General features: G+C 41.0%; 1 protein-coding gene across 1 annotated transcript in view; it reads right to left on the reverse strand.

Annotated features, from left to right (window-relative positions):
• Positions 1–13,329: 13,329 nt before the first annotated feature.
• Positions 13,330–23,633, reverse strand: part of LOC123927617 (serine/arginine repetitive matrix protein 1-like) — a 51,676-nt gene continuing 41,372 nt past the window's right edge. The window contains exon 6 of the mRNA XM_045982297.1: positions 13,330–13,460. Coding sequence (XP_045838253.1) covers positions 13,377–13,460 — 84 coding nt within the window. The 3' untranslated portion in view covers positions 13,330–13,376. The remainder of the gene's footprint in view (positions 13,461–23,633) is intronic.

Raw genomic sequence — 23,633 nt, forward strand, 5'->3', positions numbered from 1 at the left:
AACTTTTACCCTTTTCTTTTTTAACGTTTTTTAACTAGTTTATCTAACATATATATTTTTTTCTTTCTTTTTTATATTTTTTCTTGTTTTCTTTTTTAATTTTTTTTTTCTGAACCTCTTTTATCCCCTTCTGACCCCCAAGATTTGGGGTCTCTTCTGATTTGTTAAAGCGCATTTTTCTGGGGTCTTTGCCACCCTTTTAGTATTTTATTTGCTCCTTCATATACTCTTATCTGGACAAAATGACAAGGCAGAAAAATTCACAACAAAAAAAAGAACAAGAGGCAGTACCGAAGGCTAGGGACCTAATCAACACAGACATGGGTAATATGTCAGATCTAGAGTTCAGAATGACAATTCTGAAGGTTCTAGCCGGGATCGAAAAAGGCATGGAAGATATTAGAGAAAGCCTCTCTGGAGATATAAAAGCACTTTCTGGAGAAGTAAAAGAACTAAAATCTAACCAAGTTGAAATCAAAAAAGCTATTAATGAGGTGCAATAAAAAATGGAGGCTCTCACTGCTAGGATAAATGAGGCAGAAGAAAGCATTAGTGATATAGAAGACCAAATGACAGAGAATAAAGAAGCTGAGCAAAAGAGGGACAAAAAGCTACTGGACCATGAGGGGAGAATTCGAGAGATAAGTGACACCATAAGACGAAACAACATTAGAATAATTGGGATTCCAGAAGAAGAAGAAAGAGAGAGGGGAGCAGAAGGTATATTGGAGAGAATTATTGGACAGAATTTCCCTAATATGGCAAAGGTAACAAGCATCAAAATCCAGGAGGTGCAGAGAACCCCCCCTCAAAATCAACAAGAATAGGTCCACACCCCGTCACCTAATAGTAAAATTTACAAGTCTTAGTGACAAAGAGAAAATCCTGAAAGCAGCCCAGGAGAAGAAGTCTGTAACATACAATGGTAAAAATATTAGATTGGCGGCAGACTTATCCACAGAGACCTGACAGGCCAGAAAGAGCTGGCATGATATATTCAGAGCACTAAATGAGAAAAACATGCAGCCAAGAATACTCTATCCAGCTAGGCTATCTTTGAAAATAGAAGGAGAGATAAAAAGCTTCCAGGACAAACAAAAACTGAAAGAATTTGCAAACACCAAACCAGCTCTACAGGAAATATTGAAAGGGGTCAGCTAAGCAAAGAGAGAGCCTAAAAGTAGTAGATCAGAAAGGTACAGAGACAATATACAGTAACAGTCACCTTACAGGCAATATAATGGCACTAAATTCATATCTCTCAATAGTTACCCTGAATGTTAATGGGCTAAATGCCCCAATCAAAAGACGCAGGGTATCAGAATGGATAAAAAAACAAAACCCATCAATATGTTGCCTACAAGAAACTCATTTTAGACTCGAAGACACCTCCAGATTTAAAGTGAGGGGGTGGAAAACAATTTACCACGCTAATGGGCATCAGAAGAAAGCTGGAGTGGCAATCCTTATATCAGATCAATTAGATTTTAAGCCAAAGAAAGGTCTCAAGTACACAACCTAATCCTACACCTAAAGGAGCTGGAGAAAGAACAAGAAAGAAACCCTAAACCCAGCAGGAGAGAGAAATCATAAAGATCAGAGCAGAAATCAATGAAATAGAAACCAAAAAAAAAAAAAAAAAAAAAAACAATAGAACAAATCAACAAAACTAGGAGCTGGTTCTTTGAAAGAATCAATAAGATTGATAAACCCCTGGCCAGAATTATCAAAAAGAAAAGAGAAAGGACCCAAATAAATAAAATCATGAATGAAAGAGGAGAGATCACAACTAACACCAAAGAAATACAGACAATTGTAAGAACATACTATGAGCAACTCTACACCAACAAATTTGACAATCTGGAAGAAATGGATGCATTCCTAGAGACATATAAACTACCGCAACTGAACCAGGAAGAAATAGAAAACCTGAATAGGCCCATAACTAGTAAGGAGATTGAAACAGTCATCAAAAATCTCCAAACAAACAAAAGCCCAGGGCCAGACCACTTCCCAGGGGAATTCTACCACACATTTAAAGAAAAACTAATTCCTATTCTCCTGAAACTGTTCCAAAAAATAGAAATGGAAGGAAAACTTCCAAACTCATTTTATGAGGCCAGCATCACCTTGATCCCAAAACCAGACAAGGATCCCACCAAAAAAGAGAACTACAGACCAATATCCTTGATGAACACAGATGCAAAAATTCTCACCAAAATACTAGCCAATAGGATTCAACAGTACATTAAAAGGATTATTCACCACGACCAAGTGGGATTTATTCCAGGGCTGCAAAGTTGGTTCAACATCCGCAAATCCGCAAATGTGATACAACACATTAATAAAAGAAAGAACAAGAACCATATGATACTCTCAATAGATGCTGAAAAAGCATTTGACAAAGTACAGCATCCCTTCCTGATCAAAACTCTTCAAAGTGTAGGGATAGAGGGCACATACCTCAATATTATCAAAGCCATCTATGAAAAACCCACCACAAATATCATTCTCAGTGGAGAAAAACTGAAAGCTTTTCCGTTAAGGTCAGGAACATGGCAGGGATGTCCATTATCACCACTGCTATTCAATATAGTACTAGAAGTCCTAGCCTCAGCAATCAGACAACAAAAGGAAATTAAAGGCATCCAAATCAGCAAAAAAGAAGTCAAACTATCACTCTTCGCAGATGATATGATACTATATGTGGAAAACCCAAAAGACTCCACTCCAAAACTGCTAGAACTTGTACAGGAATTCAGTAAAGTGTCAGGATATAAAATCAATGCACAGAAATCAGTTGCATTTCTGTACACCAACAACAAGACAGAAGAACGAGAAATTAAGGAGTCAATCCCATTTACAATTACACCCAAAACTATAAGATACCTAGGAATAAACCTAACCAAAGAGGCTAAGAATCTATATGCAGAAAACTATAAAGTACTCATGAAAGAAATTGAGGAAGACACAAAGAAATGGAAAAATGTTCCATGCTCCTAGATTGGAAGAACAAATATTGTGAAAATGTCTATGCTACCTAAAGCAATCTACACATTTAATGCAATCCCTATCAAAATACCATCCATTTTTTTCAAAGAAATGGAACAAATAATCCTCAAATTTATATGGAACCAGAAAAGACCTCGAATAGCCAAAGGAATATTGAAAAAGAAAGCCAAAGTGGGTGGCATCACAATTCCGGACTTCAAGCTCTATTACAAAGCTGTCATCATCAAGACGGCATGGTACTGGCACAAAAACAGACACATAGATCAATGGAACAGAATAGAGAGCCCAGAAATAGACCCTCAACTCTATGGTCAACTAATCTTCGACAAAGCAGGAAAGAATGTCCAATGCAAAAAAGACAGCCTCTTCAATAAATGGTGTTGGGAACATTGGACAGCCACATGCAGAAAAATGAAATTGGACCACTTCCTTACACCACACACGAAAATAGACTCAAAATGGATGAGGGACCTCAATGTGAGAAAGGAATCCATCAAAATCCTTGAGGAGAACGCAGGCAGAAACCTCCTCGACCTCAGCCGCAGCAACATCTTCCTAGGAACATCGCCAAAGGCAAGGGAAGCGAGGGCAAAAATGAACTATTTGGACTTCATCAAGATCAAAAGCTTTTGCACAGCAAAGGAAACAGTTAACAAAACCAAAAGACAACTGACAGAATGGGAGAAGATATTTGCAAACGACATATCAGATAAAGGGCTAGTGTCCAAAATCTATAAGGAACTTAGCAAACTCAACACCCAAAGAACAAACAATCCAATCAAGAAATGGGCAGAGGACATGAACAGACATTTCTGCAAAGAAGACATCCAGATGGCCAACAGACACATGAAAAAGTGCTCCATATCACTCGGCATCAGGGAAATACAAATCAAAACCACAATGAGATATCACCTCACACCAGTCAGAATGGCTAAAATTAACAAGTCAGGAAATGACAGATGCTGGCGAGGATGCGGAGAAAGGGGAACCCTCCTACACTGTTGGTGGGAACGCAACCTGGTGCAACCACTCTGGAAAACAGCATGGAGGTTCCTCAAAATGTTGAAAATAGAACTACCCTATGACCCAGCAATTGCACTACTGGGTATTTACCCTAAAGATACAAACATAGTGATCCGAAGGGGCACGTATACCCGAATGTTTATAGCAGCAATGTCTACAATAGCCAAACTATGGAAAGAACCTAGATGTCCATCAACAGATGAATGGATAAAGAAGGTGTGGTATATATACACAATGGAATACTATGCAGCCATCAAAAGAAATGAAATCTTGCCATTTGCGACGACGTGGATGGAACTAGAGGGTATCATGCTTAGTGAAATAAGTCAATCGGAGAAAGACAGCTATCATATGATCTCCCTGATATGAGGATGTGGAGATGCAACATGGGGGGTTAGGGGGATAGGAGAAGAATAAATGAAACAAGATGGGATTAGGAGGGAGACAAACCATAACTGACTCTTAATCTCACAAAACAAACTGAGGATTGCTGGGGGGGGGGGGGTTGGGAGGGGGGAGGGAGGTTATGGACATTGGGGTGGGTATGTGCTATGGTGAGTGCTGTGAAGTGTGTAAACCTGGCGATTCACAGACCTGTATCCCTGGGGATAAAAATACATTATATGTTTATAAAAAAATAAGAAATAAATAAAAAATTTAAAAAAAAAAGATGATCTAATGAAAAAAATTCATCTTTTTTAAATTTCTATTTTGTATTATAATCTATATGATATTTAACCTGGTGGTACATATAAATAATTTACAAATAAATAAATAAATATAAGTATATAAAAGTATTAGTATTACAGTATATAAAAGTTTTATTAATGGGGGTACATAATTTTAAAAATTTGGAAACTTCTGGTTAAGATCAGTTCAGCTGCCTTGCCCTCTGTGAGCCTTACAAGAGTCCCAAAATACCTCCTATTCCCAAATTTTAGTGGGCATAAGAATCATTTGGGTTGCTTGGTAAGAATGCAGATTACAGGGTTTCTTCCTTATGCTGACTCAGTAGATCCGAGGTAGAATATGCATTTTTAATAAGCGACCAGGTAATTCCGTGGCAAGTGGTCTCAGGGGGAACACTACCTCACATGCTGCAGGAGACTGGGGAGTCACCCCCTCCTTCAACCAGCAACGTTCAGACACTACGATGTAGTTTTGCGAACCAAGAGTATAAAAGTTCTCCCAGGTAGGAATAAGGGCATACTGGTTGTGAGCTTAATGTCTTGAAGAAAAATTATAATGACAACAATAATAACAGTAACAATAATAGAATCAGCTACCACTTACTGAGTTTAGCGTAGGATTATTTCTAATCATCACAATAATCCCACAAGGTTTCGAACAACAGCCTCACTTGACAGAGAGGAAATGGGCATTAACCCAAGATTTTCCTTTACTTTTTCTGAAAGTTTGGAAGCCTGAGAAGAAACTTTATTTATAATTTCCCAACAACCCACTGTCCCACCTGTGTGGGGAGCAACTAAGCTTATGATCTTGATCCTTTTCCTGCATTCAAATTCACATAATTCAAAGGTTGCTGAGAACCACATTTCCTGTCTTCATTGCCAGTCCTTATCTTGTCTGTTCACTGAGAATGATCATCTCCTTCTGTCATGTTAACTCACTAATAACATTACTACCGCCTCGTGTGTAAACATTTTGTTATGAGCTTGGAGAGTCCACAGATGGCTTATCTATATTCTCCTGTATAATCTACCCACAAATAAAGGTTAATTAAAGAAGATGACTCTTCTAAATAAAAACAGTCAAACATTTATGTAGAATTTCACTTCTCATGCCCTCATCTTTAAAATGAAAGGTCTGGGGCACCTGCATGGCTCAGTAGGTTAAGCCTCTGCCTTTGGTTGGGGTCATGATCTCAGGGTCCTGGGATTGAGCCCCATGTCTGGTTCTCGGCTCAATGGGGAGCCTGCTTCCCCCTCTCTGCCTGCCTCTCTGTCTACTTGTGATCTCTGTGTCTAATAAATAAATAAATAAATAAATAATTTTAAATGAAAGGTGTGGGCTAAACATTTGCTCAAATCCTTCTATCCCAAATGTTAAAAAAAAAAAAAAAAAAAAAAAAAGGATAATTTACCACTGCTTCCAGCAACACATAACGGTCATTTAGTTAAAAGACTTCTCCTGATTTCAGTGCCATGGCCACCTCCTTCCTTCCGCCTCTTCCAGTGTGGACTCACTTTCTCCCCAAGTTAAAGCAAGTTAGACAGTCACCCTGGGAAAGCCACACTATTGTGGCTGTTGGAGGTGTGAAGCTACGAAGCAACTTATTGGTGCCAAGACTCTGTAAATCTCAAAAGTCCAATTCCAAAAGGCACACTGATTACAGTCCTACCTTCTCTCTCAGATTGCCCACTTTGAGGGAAGCTGGCTATCTTATCATAAAGACACTCAGGTAGGCCCCCAGATAGGTTGAAGGCAAAACCGAAGGAACTAAAGTCTGCAGCCAATAGCCATGTGAATGAGCCACCTAGAGCCAACGATGCACAATCTTGGAAGAAGATCCTGGAGCCCCCAGTCAAGCCTTCAGATGATCACAGCTCTGGCTCACCCTTAGGCTACAACCTCATGAGAGACCCTAGGACAGAATTACCCAGCTAAGCCACTCTCAAATTTCTGGCCCTCAGAAATCATGTGCAATAGTAATGTTTGTTATGTTGAGCTTAAACACACACACACCAGCAATGACACTACTAGGACTTGCCCCTGAAATAGAATACCCAAACCACTCCCTCAGAGATTTTCTCTGGAAGGAAATCGGACCTGGACACCAAAACAATGTTTTATGATTGTGTCTTGTTGACTCTCATCCTTATTTCATCAACCCCCAAACGGTTATCAAGAGCTAACATATCTCTTCTGTCTCACTGCCCTCCTGGATCTAATCAGGAGGAGAATGGTAAGTGCTGGGGCATCTATGAGTCTGGTTTTTAACCATAAACTCATTGTTGAGTGTTGGCCTCTCATATCAAATCATTCTGACCCTATTCGATTCACCAAGCTTATATTAAAGTGGCCTACAGCTACAGGGAATCTACCCACAACAAAGACAGTGTGAACACTGATTTCTAGCTTCCAGGAGACTCTTAGAGGCTGCATGGAATTTACGTTGGCCTATGTGGTCTGTTAGTGTGACATTCATGCTATTGGGCCATTGTTTCTATCCTACTCCGTTGAGATTTCTAGGAATTTACACAAACAGGTGCCAAAGATGAACCATGTATTTCATTTTGGCCCAGAAGGAAGCAAGGAGGATCCTAATTATTCAAACAAGGAATCTGTGAATCTTTGGACCTTAAAGATAACTCTTTGTGACTAGAAATATGAGCAGTAAGTTCTTTGGCTGGTCCAGAATGCCAGTGTAATAAGATAAAAATTGGTCTTGTTTTCACTTGCTCCATGTGGGCCTGGGGGCATATCCTCACCACAAAGTTCACTCTCAGACTTCAAAGCAAATTCTGTTGTGAAGAAATGATGCCTTTGGAACTGGGGAATGAAACTAAATATATGCTTATCTATAATGATGGTTGCAAAGACTTTTTTTTAAAACTTCCTTGTCTATGTTTTTCAAATCATAGGTTTTTACTTTGAAATGTGTGCTGTCCACTTGAAATGACCCAGATACAACCTAGTAGTTTTTCAATAGGGGATTCTCCTATTTAGTGCCCTTCATCTTAAACAATTTGTACTGAGTTTCAAAAATATGACCTTTAGTGATTCATTACCATTTAATTTCCTAAACAAAAAAATCTGACCTGGACACCAAAACAATGTGGGTTTTTTTGTTGGTTTTTTTGTTTTTTGTTTTTAAAGATTTTATTTGACAGAGAGAGATCACGAGTAGGGCAGAGGCAGGCAGAGAGAGGGGGTGGGGAAGCAGGCTCCCCGCTGAGCAGAGAACCCAATGTGGGGCTCAATCCCAGGACCCTGAGATCATGACCTGAGCTAAAGGCAGAGGCCTAACCCACTGAGCCACCCAGACACCTCCAAAACAGTGTTTCATAATTGTGTCTTGTTGACTCTTATTTCATCAACCCCCAAATGGCTGAAGTAACTTTTGTTGTTTTTAGATTTTAATGGTTGTTTCTTTGTGCCACAGAACCTTCTTCATTACTGGCAATGCAACATAGAGAAGCCATGCTGCCCCCACTTATCATGCTACTGGCACCCATCTACACCATTCCAAACAGATCCAGGTTGAACTATTCTGCCACTAACCAGCTATGGAACACTGGGCCTCAATTTCTCCAATATTGGAAGTTTGGGACTACATTGTGTTTAAGTTTCCTTTCCATGGTAATAGTCTGTAAACCGCGCCCCCCACAAAATGTTTGTTATTTGTTTAAAGAAAAGCTTGTGAAAAATTAACTCCTTGCAGTTTCAATTACAAAACTTAGGTAGAATATAAATAGTCTAGCCCAAGAGATACTTCTAGATAATCTTCCAACATGTCTGCATGCTTTCAGAAAAACAGCCTCTTCTTTCCACCTTCTGGACCTCCCACTCTCCAAGGAAGGGCTTTCTCCCCAGTGGGTTCCTTGGTGAACAGCTGAAAAAAAAAAACAAAAAAACACTAGAACACTGCGATCATTTATCACAGTGGTTTCTCATCTGGTCATGGACATCCTATATGAACTGTCAGGAGAACAGAAGTGAACAGTGGGATGTGCTCTGGTTCTGTATGTGTGGTCCTTCTCTGTCTGTCAAATATCTTCCCCTCCTTGAAAATCTGACTGTGTGAACCTTATTCTAGCTCCCAGTCTTATTCATCAGAGATAATAAACTGACCACCTACAGACTTTCTTCAGCCTACAGAGGTGTTTCCATTATCCCCCACATTCTAGAAGGACCAACCATCCCAGTTTGTCCAGAACTCTCCCTGTTTTAGCACCAAAAGATCCACTTCCCAGGAGAATTCTCAGTTCCCGACAAACCAGGATGGTTGATCATCTAATTAAAAATGTTGGTCCAAGGGGCACCTGAGTGACTCAGTTAGTTGGGTGTCCGACTCTTGATTTCAGCTTGGATTATGATTTCAGGATTGTAGGATCGAGCCTCCCATTGTGCTCAATGCTCAGCATGGAGTCTCCTTGAGATTCTCTTTCTTTCTCCCTTTGCCCCTCCTCCCCCCCCTCTCTAAACAAACAAACAAAATCTTTTTAAAAAATAAAATTAAAAATAAAAGTGTTTGCTTAAGAAGTGTTTTGTTGTTGTTGTTATTGTTGTTTTTAAATTAGTTGCCAAGGGGCACCTGGGTGGCTCAGTGGGCTAAGCCTTTGCCTTCAGCTGGGGTCATGGTCTCAGGGTCCTGGGATCGAGCCCGGCATGGGGCTCTCTGCCCAGCAGGAATCCTGCTTCCCCCTCTCTTTCTGCCTTTCTCTCTGCCTACCTGTGATCTCTCTCTCTCTGGTAAATAAATAAATAAATAAAATATTAAATTAGTTGCCAAGATGTAATTATCAGGTGGTTTCATAGAAAAAAAAATCCAGATTTCTGGCTTCTCTTTAAGAAATGAAATGTCTGGCCCCACTGGGCCCTCTTCCGTGGCAACAATTAGCAGGAGATGAGTAACTGCTGCCCCTTTAGATAAGGCATGTTATTTTCAGGGTGCCACAGGCCTTGGCACTCCACAGTATTTCCCCAGAGGCTGAACACCAGCCATTCATCACTGCCCTGGGCCTATTGTTTTTCTTATGGTAAAGCAGAAAGTGAAACATTCCCTATATCTATGTCTCTCTCAGAAGGAGCAAAATGGGAAAGACCTACAAAGAGGAGAAAACACATTCTTGTGCGTGGAAGTGAAGAAAACTCCCACCTGCCAATAGACCTGGCCCTCCACACCCAGTACATGACCAAATGGACCCTCTAGGCACTGACGTCCTGACATGCGTAATAGGTCCTGCCATTTCTAGCTGATGGCTGACGAGTTTAGTCCTTTTACTCAGGAACTTGGCAGTTTTCCTGCCAAATGTGCTCAGGCCACTAGCACCCCAGAAACATTATTAAATCACGTCTTAAATACTTGATCCTTTGTGACAGGAACTCAATTTCTGCCATTGCTTCTGTCTCATATAAAAATCAGATAAACCTTATTTTCCTCGCCAGGGATTTCTTGAGTTTCAGCCTCTCTAATTAATTTCTGTGCTTCATTAATCTTGAAGTCATCAAGGACTCTAGACAAACACATATAACCTGGGGCTGGCAATCAATTTTAATATTCTTTCACAAGGGAATATTTTATAAAATGGTCATCTCCTCCATAAAACAAAAAAGGCAATCTTTATATTCCTGTCTGTTTTTGCAGGAAGTTAATCCTCATCTATAAATCCTGAATAAGCAACAAACCTAGAGGGAGTAGAGATTCTCGGCTTCACACAGGCAGGGATGGTGCCCCTCTTTCGGCTCATCATTTTAATCCCGGCAAACAGCACATGTCTGGCCCATAGTAAGCACTAGAGCACATTAACTGAATAAATGAATAAATGCGTGAATAAATAAATAAACGTTGCAAAAGAAGGAGTAAGCTTTGAAGTTGGGAGGATATGCGGTCAAATGCCAGTTTGTGATCCCAGTTCTGCCTTGTCATAGCCAGGAGTCTTTGAACAAGAAATTTCTCTGAGCCTCAGTGTCCACATTGGCATAACACAAATAATATCCACACCTCAAAGAGAAGCCAGGGGGATTAAATGAGAAAATGTTCAAGGCCAGTCCACAGCATGTACTCAAAAAGAGTAGCTGTTTAAAAAAATCCTTCACAAGGAAAATTGGAGAGAAAGGATGGAAGAAATTTTAAGCTATCTTTAAGTGTGAAGTACTTAAAGAGAAGAATTTAAAAGTTGTAGAGAGTTTTAAGTTTCCTATGTGACAAATAAAATAAAATAAATGTGGTAAAGCATATTCTAAAATCTTACTCGTTTTTCTGTATCTCTATTTTTTTTCCATTTTATTTATTTTTTCAGCGTAACAGTATTCATTGTTTTTGCACAACACCCAGTGCTCCATGCAAAACGTGCCCTCCCCATTACCCACCACCTGTTCCCCCAACCTCCCACCCCTGACCCTTCAAAACCCTCAGGTTGTTTTTCAGAGTCCATAGTCTCTTATGGTTCACCTCCCCTTCCAAATTTTTTTTTTAATAAACATATAATGTATTTTTATCCCCAGGGGTACAGGTCTGTGAATTGCCAGGTTTACACACTTCACAGCACTCACGATAGCACATACCCTCCCAAATGTCCATAGCCCCCTCCCCCTCTCCCAATCCCACCTCCCCCCAGCAACCCCCAGTTTGTTTTGTGAGATTAAGAGTCATTTATGGTTTGTCTCCCTCCCAATCCCATCTTGTTTCATTTATTCTTCTCCTATCCCCCTAACCCCCCATGTTGCTTCTCCATGTCCTCATATCAGGGAGATCATATGTGTATCTCTATTTTTTTTTAAAGATTTTATTTATTTATTTGAAAGACAGAGATCACAAGTAGGCAGAGAGGCAGGCAGAGAGAGGCAGGGGAAGCAGGCTCCCAGCTGAGCAGAGAGCCCGATGCGGGGCTCGATCCCAGGACCCTGAGATCATGACCTGAGCCGAAGGCAGAGGCTTTAACCCACTGAGCCACCCAGGCGCCCCTGTATCTCTATATTTTTAATTGGGCAAAGGCCTCCCAGTTATCACTTCATACTAATCCTGTTTAGAGTTAGATTTTTAAGTGTGTAAACAGATAAACCATGTATCATTGCAATTAGGTTTTAAATATTGAAAAGCATGCAGATGTAAAGTTAAGAATAGAAAGACTGTGTGGGTTTTATTCTTCCAATAAAATGAATTAAATAACATATATATAGCCACTCCATGGTGTGAGATGAGGTACACATAAACCTTATAAAAAGAGATTTATTCAAATAAATAAACATTTATGGATGTCAAATAATAAAAAAGAAAACAAGTAAAGGACTTTTTGCTTAGCCAACATAAAAAATGCCAATCCAAGATTCTATGCCATTTAAAACCTTTTCTAAGACTTAAGTTTAACCAGTGCTCTAAACTGGAAATAAATGTACATGGCCAGCTATGAAAATCAGTGCTCAGGCTGAGCAATCTCACACTTTTCGAGCTGTAAGGTATAAACTGCTCTGACCTCCAGGAGATCTCAGATCATGGTTTTATTGAGCTTGGTTTGTCTGAGACTGCTGCTTCAGGGCCATGATGCCATTCATAGTCACAGACATGCTGCCGCATCACTGGGGAAAAGTAATTATTTCTGAAGTTGTGTAAATACTACCGATCAGTACTACCTATAAGGAACTCTCAATTATTTGGTTGGTTTTTTAGTATGAATATGTATTTCCTGGCAGATATAAACTTGAAGATTTATTTACTTTTTTATCACTCATCTCTCCATCTTGCCATACCACCATACCTGTGTTCTAGGTGGCCCGGCCCTCAGCGTTCATTCTAACTGCCTTCCAAAGTGCCTTCTTGGGCTGCAGAAACTGGAAAGCGAAAATCCACATCTCCCAGACCTGTCAGCAGCCAGAGTTTTAGTTTTAATTTGTTCCACTAATCAGAAGCACAAGAGCCAGAAGATCAGGGAAGCTGAAGCACAAGCGTTGGTCGTTTTGCTCTTTCTTTTGGCCAATGCAGAGATGACAGCACCTGGTTTTTCCGGGGCCGTTTCCCAATCTTGACAGCTTCTGACAGTGCTGACCTTCTCATGCTAACTTCGTGACCCTGACAGTCGTGGTTTGGTCTCAGAGCCAGCAGCGGACACTTCAGCTTCCTGGTTCGGCAGGAGAGAGGGCTCCTGAACGCTCCCTTGGGGGTTCAGTCAGTGTGTGGCTTTCCAGGTTGTTCTTGAAAGCCCAACCTGGAGGCTGTTTCTTCAGCCCTCTCAGGGATTCTGTAAGCCACATGCTACAGTTAATCCCTCTCTGCTTAAGCTGGCTAAAACGGATTCTATTCTTTGCAACTGAACCCTGACAGACATAACACCCCTAACTTCTAACTACTGAGAATCTCTTCCATGCTGAAATTGCTTAGGAGATAGGCTTATTCATTCAATCAGCCCACGAACTATCGGCCTAGAACTGTTTTAATTATGGGGCTGCCATGATAAATAAAGCAGATAAGATTGAGGGCTCAGAGAGCATCCTTGTAAGAGAGAAAAACAGAAATTCACCATGTAAACAAAGAATAATTCAACCTACATAAAACAAATAATTGCGGAGATAAATGTAATGAAGAAATTAATCACAGTAACATGGTACACAGTATCTCTTGCAGCCAGGGAGAGTCCTCAGGGAAGGCTTCTCTGAGCAAGTTACATTTGAGGAGGGACCTGAGTAACAAGCTGGGGTCCACCCCTATGTGATGACGTGTCGACAGGGCTTTCCAGAAGCAGGAACTGAAAGAAAAAGACAGGAAGGTGAGAATGAGTTCAGGATGGACAACAGGCAGAAGAAAGGCTAGTATGACTACAGCTTAATGAGGACAGAGGCATGAGACTGGAGCCCATTCATTCATTCATTCATTAGATACTTGCTAAGCACTTACTATGTGCTGGGCTCTATTCTGGGTTCTCGCAATAGAGCAGTGAACAGAGACAAAAATCACTGTTCTCATGGAGGTTATAGTCTAGCAGTAGGAAAGGGAGGTGAATAAATAGGAAAAACACAAATTGTATTAGATCAGCTGATCTCAACCGGGGGTGATTTTTCTCCCCAGGAGACATTTGGCAATGTCTGGAGATATTTTTGGTTGTCACAACTGGGAAGAAGAAAAGAGTTGCTAGTACTTAGTGGGTAAGAAGCCAGGGATGCTTCTAAACATCCTACAAAGCACAGAGTAATCCCCAACAACAAAGAACTATTCCAAAATGTCAATAGTGCCAAGATGGTGGGGCACCTGAGTGGCTCAGTTGGTTAAATGTCTCCTTTTGGCTCAGGTCATGATCCCAGGATCCTGGGATCAGCCCGGAGTCAGGCTCCTTACTCAGCAGGGAGACTGCTTCTCCCTCTCCCTCTGGCTTCCGTTCCTCCTCATCATGCTCTCTTTCTCTCTCAAATGAATAAATAAAATCTTAAAAAAAAAAAAATAGTGCCAAGGCAGAGAAACCCGGTATTTCGTAGTGACAAGAACTATGGAGAAAAAGGAAAGGAAAAGGTGATAGGAGAAAACAGGGGCAGGGCACGGGGAGTTGGGGGCAGGGCAGGGAAGCAGTTCAGGGAAGAATACAGTAAGAATATAACATTGAACAAAAACCTGGGCAAGACAAGGCAGGAGCTTTGAGGATTATCTATGGGAAAAACATCGCAGGGCAGGAAACAGCAAATGCAAAGGCTCAGGGACTGACATGTCTGGCAAGCTCCAGGGAGAGTGATGTGGCAGGGACTAGTGAGCTGGGCGGGGGAAACCAGAGATGAAATTGAAAAGGATACCATGGCCTGAGTTTCTGCCTGTGCTCTGAGTGATCAAGAATCAATTACTAGCTCAGATAAGTTAAGGAGCTTTGGGCAGACCAGTGACATGATTTGTGACTTCATTTGTAAATGGATTGCACTGGCTACTGTCTGGAAAATGATTCATAAAAGAACGGGGGCAGAAAGCAGGGAGACCAATTAGGAGACAGCTAGTGAATTGTGAGAGAAGGAGAGGTGGTAAGGAGGACATCCAAACTGTGGCGTGAGCATGTGGAAGGTCTAAGCTGCTCCAACAGTGATTGGGAGAAACAGGGGGGTGTAGGGGGGGCATTTGGGGAGGCAGTGGAGAGGACGCATTCTGTGTTGGACATGTTCAGTCTGAGGTTCCTACTAGAAATTCAAATGAGGATGTCGCTGATGGTAGAATACGAGTCTGGATTTTATGAGAGAAGCCTGGGTTGGATATGTAAATCTACTGGAATTGATGAAGAGTTGGTATCTAAAGCCGCAGGTATACAAATCACTACGGAACTGAGCATGGAGAGCAGTCCGCTGACTGGAGAGCTAAGCAGGTGGCCCAGGTTGTGCAGAACATGTATCAAACTGCTAAAAATATATGGTCCAATGTTTTGCTAGAAAAGACAAGTTACAGGGCACCTGGGTGGCTCAGTCAGTTAAGTGATCTACTCTTGATTTCAACTCAGGTCATGATCTCGGGGTCCTGAGATCAAGCTCTGGATCAGGTTCTCTGCTCAGCTCGGAGTCTGCTTGAGTCTCTCTCTCTCTCCCTCTGCCCCCAAACCCGCTCACACTTCTGCTCTCTCTCTCTCTCAAATAAAATAAATAAATAAAATCTTTTTTCAAAAAAAGGTAAGTTACAATTTTAAATAGAAGCCTGCTTATAAAACGCATTACTGCTGTTTAACTTTCATACGTTCATCTTTTGAATTAATTCTCAAAAGTTAATAATTATCATCATAAATTCCTTAAGAAAAGACTCAAAACAAGACATTTAAAGCAACAGTATCATAGATGGCTGAAATTGTCAGAGAATTCCATATTTAGACTGTAAAAAAAACACCTAATCTGAATCCAAAATATTAGACATAGCAAAACTGAGGCTCCACATGGCCAGATCATAAACTAGCAAGACTTTAGAGTGCCATTTGCCCAAAGTCACATAGTTAATTACAGACACAACCAGAACAGGTAGCTTAATCTATTTCTTATTCCTATGCTTTTCCTAAGAAGTCAACTCAAAACAAAGAAGAAACTTTCTGAAATAATAAATCCAACTAGGGGAGAAATCTGGTTTGTTTGAAGATATTTACTATTCACCAGACTCATCCTATAAACAGCCTGTCGCAGGAAGCAATGCACCTCTGTATCTGTAGAAGAGTAAGAATCTAGCTTGTGGACTGAACTCAAGGATAAAACAGCAATGCTGGTTGGGGAAGGCAAAACAAGCCCTTTGGCAACTGGCCCTCTCACTCTAGCAGCTAGGAGGAAGGTAAGGACGTGAGTCAACATGGGAATATAAGTTGATCAGCCCAAGATTTCATTCTTACCCTTCAATAAACAAGCCAACGTTGAGCAAGCTGTTTTTATCCTTGATGGACTATCCATGGGTGTTGTTGGTGCAACAGTAATAGAATTGAAAGTGATTCTGTGCTTTGCCTACTCTCCTTTCCATTCCTGTTTCAAAAAACACTCACAAATATACACATTTATTTCCATGGAATGAAGTGAAGTGAAAATTGTCCATTATACACAAAGGAACAGAAACATCAGAAGGGGAAGTGAGCTGGCCCAGCCACCTTGTGAGTCAGTGGTGGCAGAGGCAGCATTCTATGCCGTGGCTTAAGCCACTGACCATATCCCTCCTCTGCGTTCAGTAAGCAAACCCGAAGAGACACAGAAGATCTGGGTCTGGACTGGCCCAAGGAAGGGGGTGGTGAACAAAAGAGCTTATATTCTGGCCATGAGTAACCCATATGGCACATCCAGGGAATGTAAATAAAAAAACCTCAGACTTCAAACTTCTGCCGAGTAAGTATGTCAAGGCTCTCCCTCTTAGATGGCATTTGTATTCTACAGGGCAATATCTGGGCTATTTGCCTTTTTGTTCCTTTTTTTAAAAAAAGTTCTGAATAAAAGTACCTTTAAAAATGTCTCCTTTGGATATTTTTTCAAAATAAATATGGTTTAAAGGTTGCTTTCTGGAACTCTATTTACTTCCTTTCTTCTATTCAGTTTAAGATCACTCTGGGGACAGGAAATGTGATTTTGTAGGAAACTTCTGTTGAAAAAGAGAACTACTAACATTATCTTTGAAAAAATCAAAGGGTGCAATAATATACATTCCCAAAACCAAGTCCTTTGATGGAAAGCTCCTGCTTCTGTCTTCTGGGAAATAAGAATCCTTAAGCAAGTAACCTGAATTCTACTACATTATTCTCCCATGTGATAGAATTTTGCTTATTTTCTAGGCCATTTTTGGAAAAGTCCTTCCAAATTTTACCCACACTTTAAGGTTAAGCTCACATGCCATTTCGTCTCTGAAATTTCCTTGATTATTCCTCCCAAAGTACATCCTTGCCTAAATTCATCCACTAGACTGAAATGTCCTTAAAGCCAGAATTTGATTCTGTATTATTCAATCCTGTCCTCTCTCTGTAGGATCTAGCATGTGCTTTTGCACAAAAATGGTGAAATCTAGAAGGAAAAGGTTATTTGGCTACCACACTGAAGGGGATGTTTCTCAAAGATTATAACTATGTGAGGGGAATATGTAAATATGTCTCAAAAGGCTACTACCAAAATGGGTATTTAAGTATATTCCATGTCATGATAGGAGTCCATGCAGAAAGTAGATGGTAACTCGTGAGAGACACTGTAGAGGAGTCCTCAGAGTAGATGGGGAGGTAGATCAGACGACCTTTAAAGCCTTTCCAACCATAGATGTCAAAATGATTTTTAAAAGGTTTCCTTTAACTTTATACTCCTGTTTAACTCTTGCTTCCACGGACACTGCCTCTACAGCAGGCAACTCTTGAAGATTTTTCCAAACAGCCTTATTAAAACACCGCAGTGTACAGCTCCTAAGGAATGCATTCAGGAGCCTTCCAACTCTGATATAATCCCAACCTCCTTTCACTTGGTCATCACAGAGGCCCAGGATTCAGCAAGTCCACAGAGAAGCTGGAAGCTAGACTCTTCAACTCTCAACCTCAGATTGAGGAATTCAAGTTTATGTGCCACTTTTATCCTCACTGGCTCTGTGTGATTGACCTCTGCAAGCATAAGTCAGGGCCAGAAGAGTGTGTGAGAACGATTATCCCAATATTTACCATTATTGGTCTTCCTTCTCTGTCTCATCAGTCAGGAATATTGAATGGACTTTTGGTTATCACCATTCTTGCCCAGTAAGAAGTGCCAGGTTAACGGCCCAGAGGAAAGGTGTCACAAAAGGTGAAAACGTGCTCTTCGAATATGCCACACTTCCTGATGATTAGTGGTCCTTAAGGTAGCATCACTGCCCAGAGCACACGCCCAAAACACTGCTGAAAGGGACTATGCCCAACACTATGGAGGAAGGGGCATTTCAGGCATCAATTGGGTTTGGAGATTAAGTTAGCAAGAGTACTTCTTTGCTGTCTGTCCATCTGTCTAACTATCTATCTATGTATCTATGTTCTAATCACAGCATATATCACAATAATGCTAGTCCCTACGTGTTGCAAATGCAAATGTATATAATACAAGTGGTCGAAGGGATGCAGGTTAATCAGGACCCAAACAGCAATGTTATAATACAGTAACCTGTTCCTTTATCTTTCTTTATCTATTCTTTCTAATTTTTTTACTACTTTGAAAGAAAAAACTGATAAAACAAAAAATACCAGAACAGACCTGTCACAGGTTTCTTTTACCAATCTACTTCACAATATAAATCTTTTTGTGAGATTAACACCATTTGCCCAGCTAGAGATTATTCTTGCCGATATAAGAATAAACACCTATATATTAAATTCGGAAGCACCATTATCACAAATTACTTAAGGTCACTTTAGCTAATTGAAAAATAAGTTCTCCCTTTAAAAATGATCTCTCAGGATGCCTGGGTGGCGCAGTCAGTTAAGTGTCTGCCTTCGGCTCGGGTCATGATCCCAAGGTCCTGGGGTCAAGTCCCATAGCAGGTTCCCTGCTTGGCGGAAGCCTGCTTCTCCCTCTGCCTGCTGCTCCCCCTGCTTGTGCTCTCTCAAAGAAATAAATAAATAATCTTTTTTAAAAGTTCAAAAATTAAAAAAAATACTGGACAAGCAATGTTCTACCCAGCTTTAAAAAAAATAAAAAATAAAAATGATCTCTCATGTTTTCAAGAGCTTCTTTGCTCTCACTGGGAAATGGAATCTGTCTTGGTATCTGTGGAAGTAGCAACAGTACAAAGCAATCAAACCACCCCCTATGGTAAACAACCCAACGAATGAGAGCAAGACCATTATTGCTTCTAAAAAGACTTCTCCCAGTATGTCACTGTCAAGTGCACAAGATATTATGTTGATGCATTGCTTATATATAAATATATGAGAAAGCATATCCTAAAAGGGTTGTAATGAATATAGCAAAAAGGCTCAAACCCATTTTAGGACTAAAGATGTATGTATGTATGTATGTATGTATGTATGTATGTATATAAGCATTCATTCATTCATTCTTTCTTTCTTTCATTTATTATTTATTTTCTATATATTTCCAAACCCTCCCTGATCCTTGTAAATATCAGCTTTAGCCTTCTGTAGCCTGGCACATGCTGGCTGTTTATTAAATAGTTGCTAGGGTGAATTAAATCAAATATCTACTAAACCTGGTTAATAAACACTACAAATTCACTCTTAATCCTGAGCAAAAAAAGAAAGAAGTCAGGCATCTCACCTCAGCTGCTATAAATCTGATGAGTTTATTCTGGGACAAATGACCAGAATCAGATGAATTATAGGACCCTCAATAATTCATTGCAAGGCTAGAAAGGAAAAATCCCATCCCTTCATTTTCCTGCTGAAAATCACTGACCAGGGCATGGAAAAATCCCAAACTCAGCACCTCTGCTTTCTTTAACCAGTCCTGCTGGCGTCCTGGCAGACCAATTTGGAAACCATGATTAATTCCCTGGTAAACAGAAAATAGGCTCCAGAGCCAAGAGAAGCCAAACCTGAGTCACTCTCTGGAGACTCTACCCTTAGCCAATTTAACTCTACCTCCTCCTCCAGGAGCTGGCTCATTCGCCTGGTGATTTTCAGCAAACAGAAAGGCCTTTCCTTGGTGACAGAGAGCCCAAAGAAGCAGAGGCTGAAGCGTCGCTGAGTGACCACAAGCTGGTGTAACCCACATATAAGCAGGGGCACCATGTCCTATATGGTTCAGGTGAAATTGGCTGGAGTCCCAAGCTCCATGAAATGGAAAACTCGGTATCCTTCCCACTTTCTGCAGGGACTGGAGGAAGGAGGACAATGTACCTACATTTGTCTTTGTCACCAATGGCTCCAACTTAATTTGGTATGCCAACGACTCTGGAACTGCATGAGAGCTACACCGCTGTTGCCTTATGCTAGACATGACCCTGCTTCCTTCACACACACTTTATGTCCTTTCCCAAGTATCGCCGACTCAAGGCTCTGGGTACAAATTTTTTTTAAAGATTTTATTTATTTATTTACAGAGAGAGAGAACAAGCAGGGTGAGCAGGAGAGGGAGAGGGAGAAGCAGACTCCCTGCTGAGCAGGGAGCCTGGCGCAGGGCTTGATCCCCAGAACCCGGGATCATGACCCAAGCCAAAGGCAGTCGTTAATTGACTGAGCCACCCAGGCGTCCCTGGGTATAACTTTTTATGGAAGATTCAAGGCAATGGTGAAGAATTGCATGGAAGCACCAAAAATAATTCAAAAGTAAAAATTAAATAGCACTGTTCTTTTTTCCTTTTTTAGCCCTGTTCTTGAGAGTCCTTCAACTGCCCTAGCCCCAAGGGTTTCTTACCTGTTGTACTTTCCCCTCAGGCTCTGCCCTCCCCTGCTCTTACCTTCCCTTCCCTACTTCCTCCCTTCCCCTCTTTCTGCTGCTAACCCCTTCTCCTAAATTATGTCACTTTATTATGTAAGTGTTACTTTGATTCCCCTATTTGCAGACTATGTCTTCACCTTGCATCCTGAAAACATTTTCCTAAGAGGAACTTTATGACCTGGAATGCAAATACATTGACACACACCGGCAGACATGGATGAGCATGTACACACACAAACACACACACACACACACACACACCACTGTGATCCTCAGAGAACCCAGGAGAAGAGCTGTTAAGTTCCCAGGAGCTATGTCCGTAGGTCTAGAATAGGTGACTTGAACAGAAAGAAAGAGAGGTTTTTTAGTTGTGTTTTAATGTTTAGATATGAGTACGGCTTTTTCCTTACATTTCTAGGGTGCAGTGCTCACTGGAAATATTAAAGATTCTCAGCTGCTGTGTAACTCTGAAGCCAGGTGGGCACCACAAAGCCTAGCTCCCATTACTCAGCACACACACTTTGTGCTTCTGACAGATCACATTATCACCTTCCCCAGGTCCACATCCTGCTTCGGCCCCTACACTTTTGCTCATTCACTCTCACCCCCGCCACACACACTCACACACACACACATCTGGTGCCTCTCAGAATGCTTTTCTTTTCTTTTTTTTTTTTTAAAGATTTATTTATTTGACAGAGAGAAATCACAAGAGAGGCAGGCAGAGAGAGAGGAAGGGAAGCAGGCTCTCCGCTGAGCAGAGAGCCCGATGTGGGACTCGATCCCAGGACCCCGAGATCATGACCTGAGCTGAAGGCAGCGGCTTAACCCACTTAGCCACCCAGGCGCCCCTCTCAGAATGCTTTTCGATATTTCACCCCTGTGGATCAGATCCATTCTTCAAGGTTTTCTGCATAAAGTCTCCCAGATTTTATTCTTTCTCTGACTACTCACTCCATTTACGAAGGTATTCCTCCCCATAACATGCATTCTCTGAGAGCAAGCACCGTGTCCAGCGTTTTCTACAAAGGACCCCATGCTAACTAGTACAGTTCTAGACATGCAACAAATGCTCGCAAATGCCTGTCGGATGGAATGAAACAGGCCACAAGAACCACAGTGTAATGAGCCATAGCATAATTACTTCAAATATTAATACACCTTGTTGAGGGTAGCTAAGGAAACCCAGATCTCTGGAAACAGCATTGCATAGATTTTGGTAGTGTCTAATTCCAAATCTAATAGCTACCTTTTTTGGAACCTTGGGCCAGTCACTTAACTTTTGTGGGCATCACTGTTTCCTATTTGTACAATAAGAAAAATAAAAATACCTGCTCTGCACAGCTCACCTAGTAGTTGCAAGGAGTAAACCGGAACACAGTAGTCCCCCCTTACCTGCAGGGGACACGTTCCAAGACCCCCAAGTGGATGCCTGAAATGATGGATAATACCAAATCTTATATAGGATATGTTTTCCTATACACAGACACACCTATGATGAAGTTTAATTTATAAATCAGGCATAGTAAGAGATTAATAATAATAATAATAAATAGAATAATTATAACAATAAATGTAATAAAAGTTACGTAAAATGCTCTCTCTCAAAATATCTTATTGTACTGTACTCACCCTTTTTGTGATGACAGGAGATGATAAAATGCCTATGGGATGAAAGGAAGCTAAAAGACGTGAATGACGCAGGCGTTGTGATGTAAAGTTAAGCTACCATTGACCTTCCAATGATTCTTCAGGAGGAGGGTCATCTGCTTCCTGACCACGACTGACAGTGGGTAACGAAACTGTGGAAGCGAAAACGGTGGATAAGGGGGGATTACTATACGTGTGTGTCTGAGAAGCACTATGCACAAGAGAATGTTATTACAAGTATTACGATGTCCCAGGTATTTTATTTTAAAGATTTACTTATTTATTTCACAGAGACAGAGACAGCGAGAGAGGGAACACAAGCGGCGGGGCGGGGGTGGGGGGGTAGTGGGAGAGGGAAAAACAGGCTCCTCCCCCACCACCGAGCAGGGAGCCCCATGCCGGGCTCCGTTCCAAGACCCTGGGACCATGACCTGAGCGGAAGGCAGATGCCCAATGACTGACTGAGCCATCCAGGTGCCCCCTGGTCCATGTATTCTAAAAAAGCTTGAGTATTTTACCAAGTAGCATAATTAGAGATAGAAAATCTTCTCATATTTATTCTGAAGCATTTTCCTTTCACTATTATTTTTCAAGAACATTTTCTTATCCATAAAGGAAAATTTATTACAGCTCTGTAACTCATGCAGATCTTACCTATAAGCAAAATGTCTCCTGTTGGGTTTGTTTTGTTTTGTTTTGTTTTTTTCAACCCAACAGAATTTGTTTCCTTTCCCTGCAGGATTAGCTATCATAGGAAAATCAAGGTATATAGAGGCAATCTTTGATGCCAACATTATGAAAATTATTACACTTTAACACTCAATAGCAAACTGTGTTCGGAAAATGTTTTAGATGTGACAAATTTCACTAAACACAAAAGAATAACTATGTTTAGAATTTTAAAGTAATAGCAAGTACATTTTCGTATTATAAGAATCTAGTGAATTTTTAAGTACTTTATCCGAGAGTTCTTCTTATTTTGGTGTATATTAGTTCCTGTGGCTGCTGGTTAATAAATTACCACAACTTGGTAGCCTAAAACAATAGAAATTTGTTGTCTCACTGTTCTAGACCCCAAAAGTTTGAAATCCATTTCATCAAGCAGAAATCAAAGTGTCGGGCGCCTGGGTGGCTCAGTGGGTTAAGCCGCTGCCTTCGGCTCAGGTCATGATCTCAGGGTCCTGGGATCGAGTCCCACATCGGGCTCTCTGCTCAGCGGCGAGCCTGCTTCCCTCTCTCTCTCTCTGCCTGCCTCTCTGCCTACTTGAGATCTCTCTCTGTCAAATAAATAAATAAAATCTTTAAAAAAAAAAAAAAAAAAGAAATCAAAGTGTCTGCAAGGCCACCCTGCACTCCACCCATTCCTTGCCTCTGCCAGCTTCTGTGTAGTTGTGGACATTTCTTCCCTCCTGGCTGCTTCACTCCAGTCTCTGCCTCCCGGGCACAGGACC

The sequence above is a fragment of the Meles meles genome, chromosome 17 (assembly GCF_922984935.1).
Source record: "Meles meles chromosome 17, mMelMel3.1 paternal haplotype, whole genome shotgun sequence".
In the NCBI taxonomy this organism is placed as follows: domain Eukaryota; kingdom Metazoa; phylum Chordata; class Mammalia; order Carnivora; family Mustelidae; genus Meles; species Meles meles.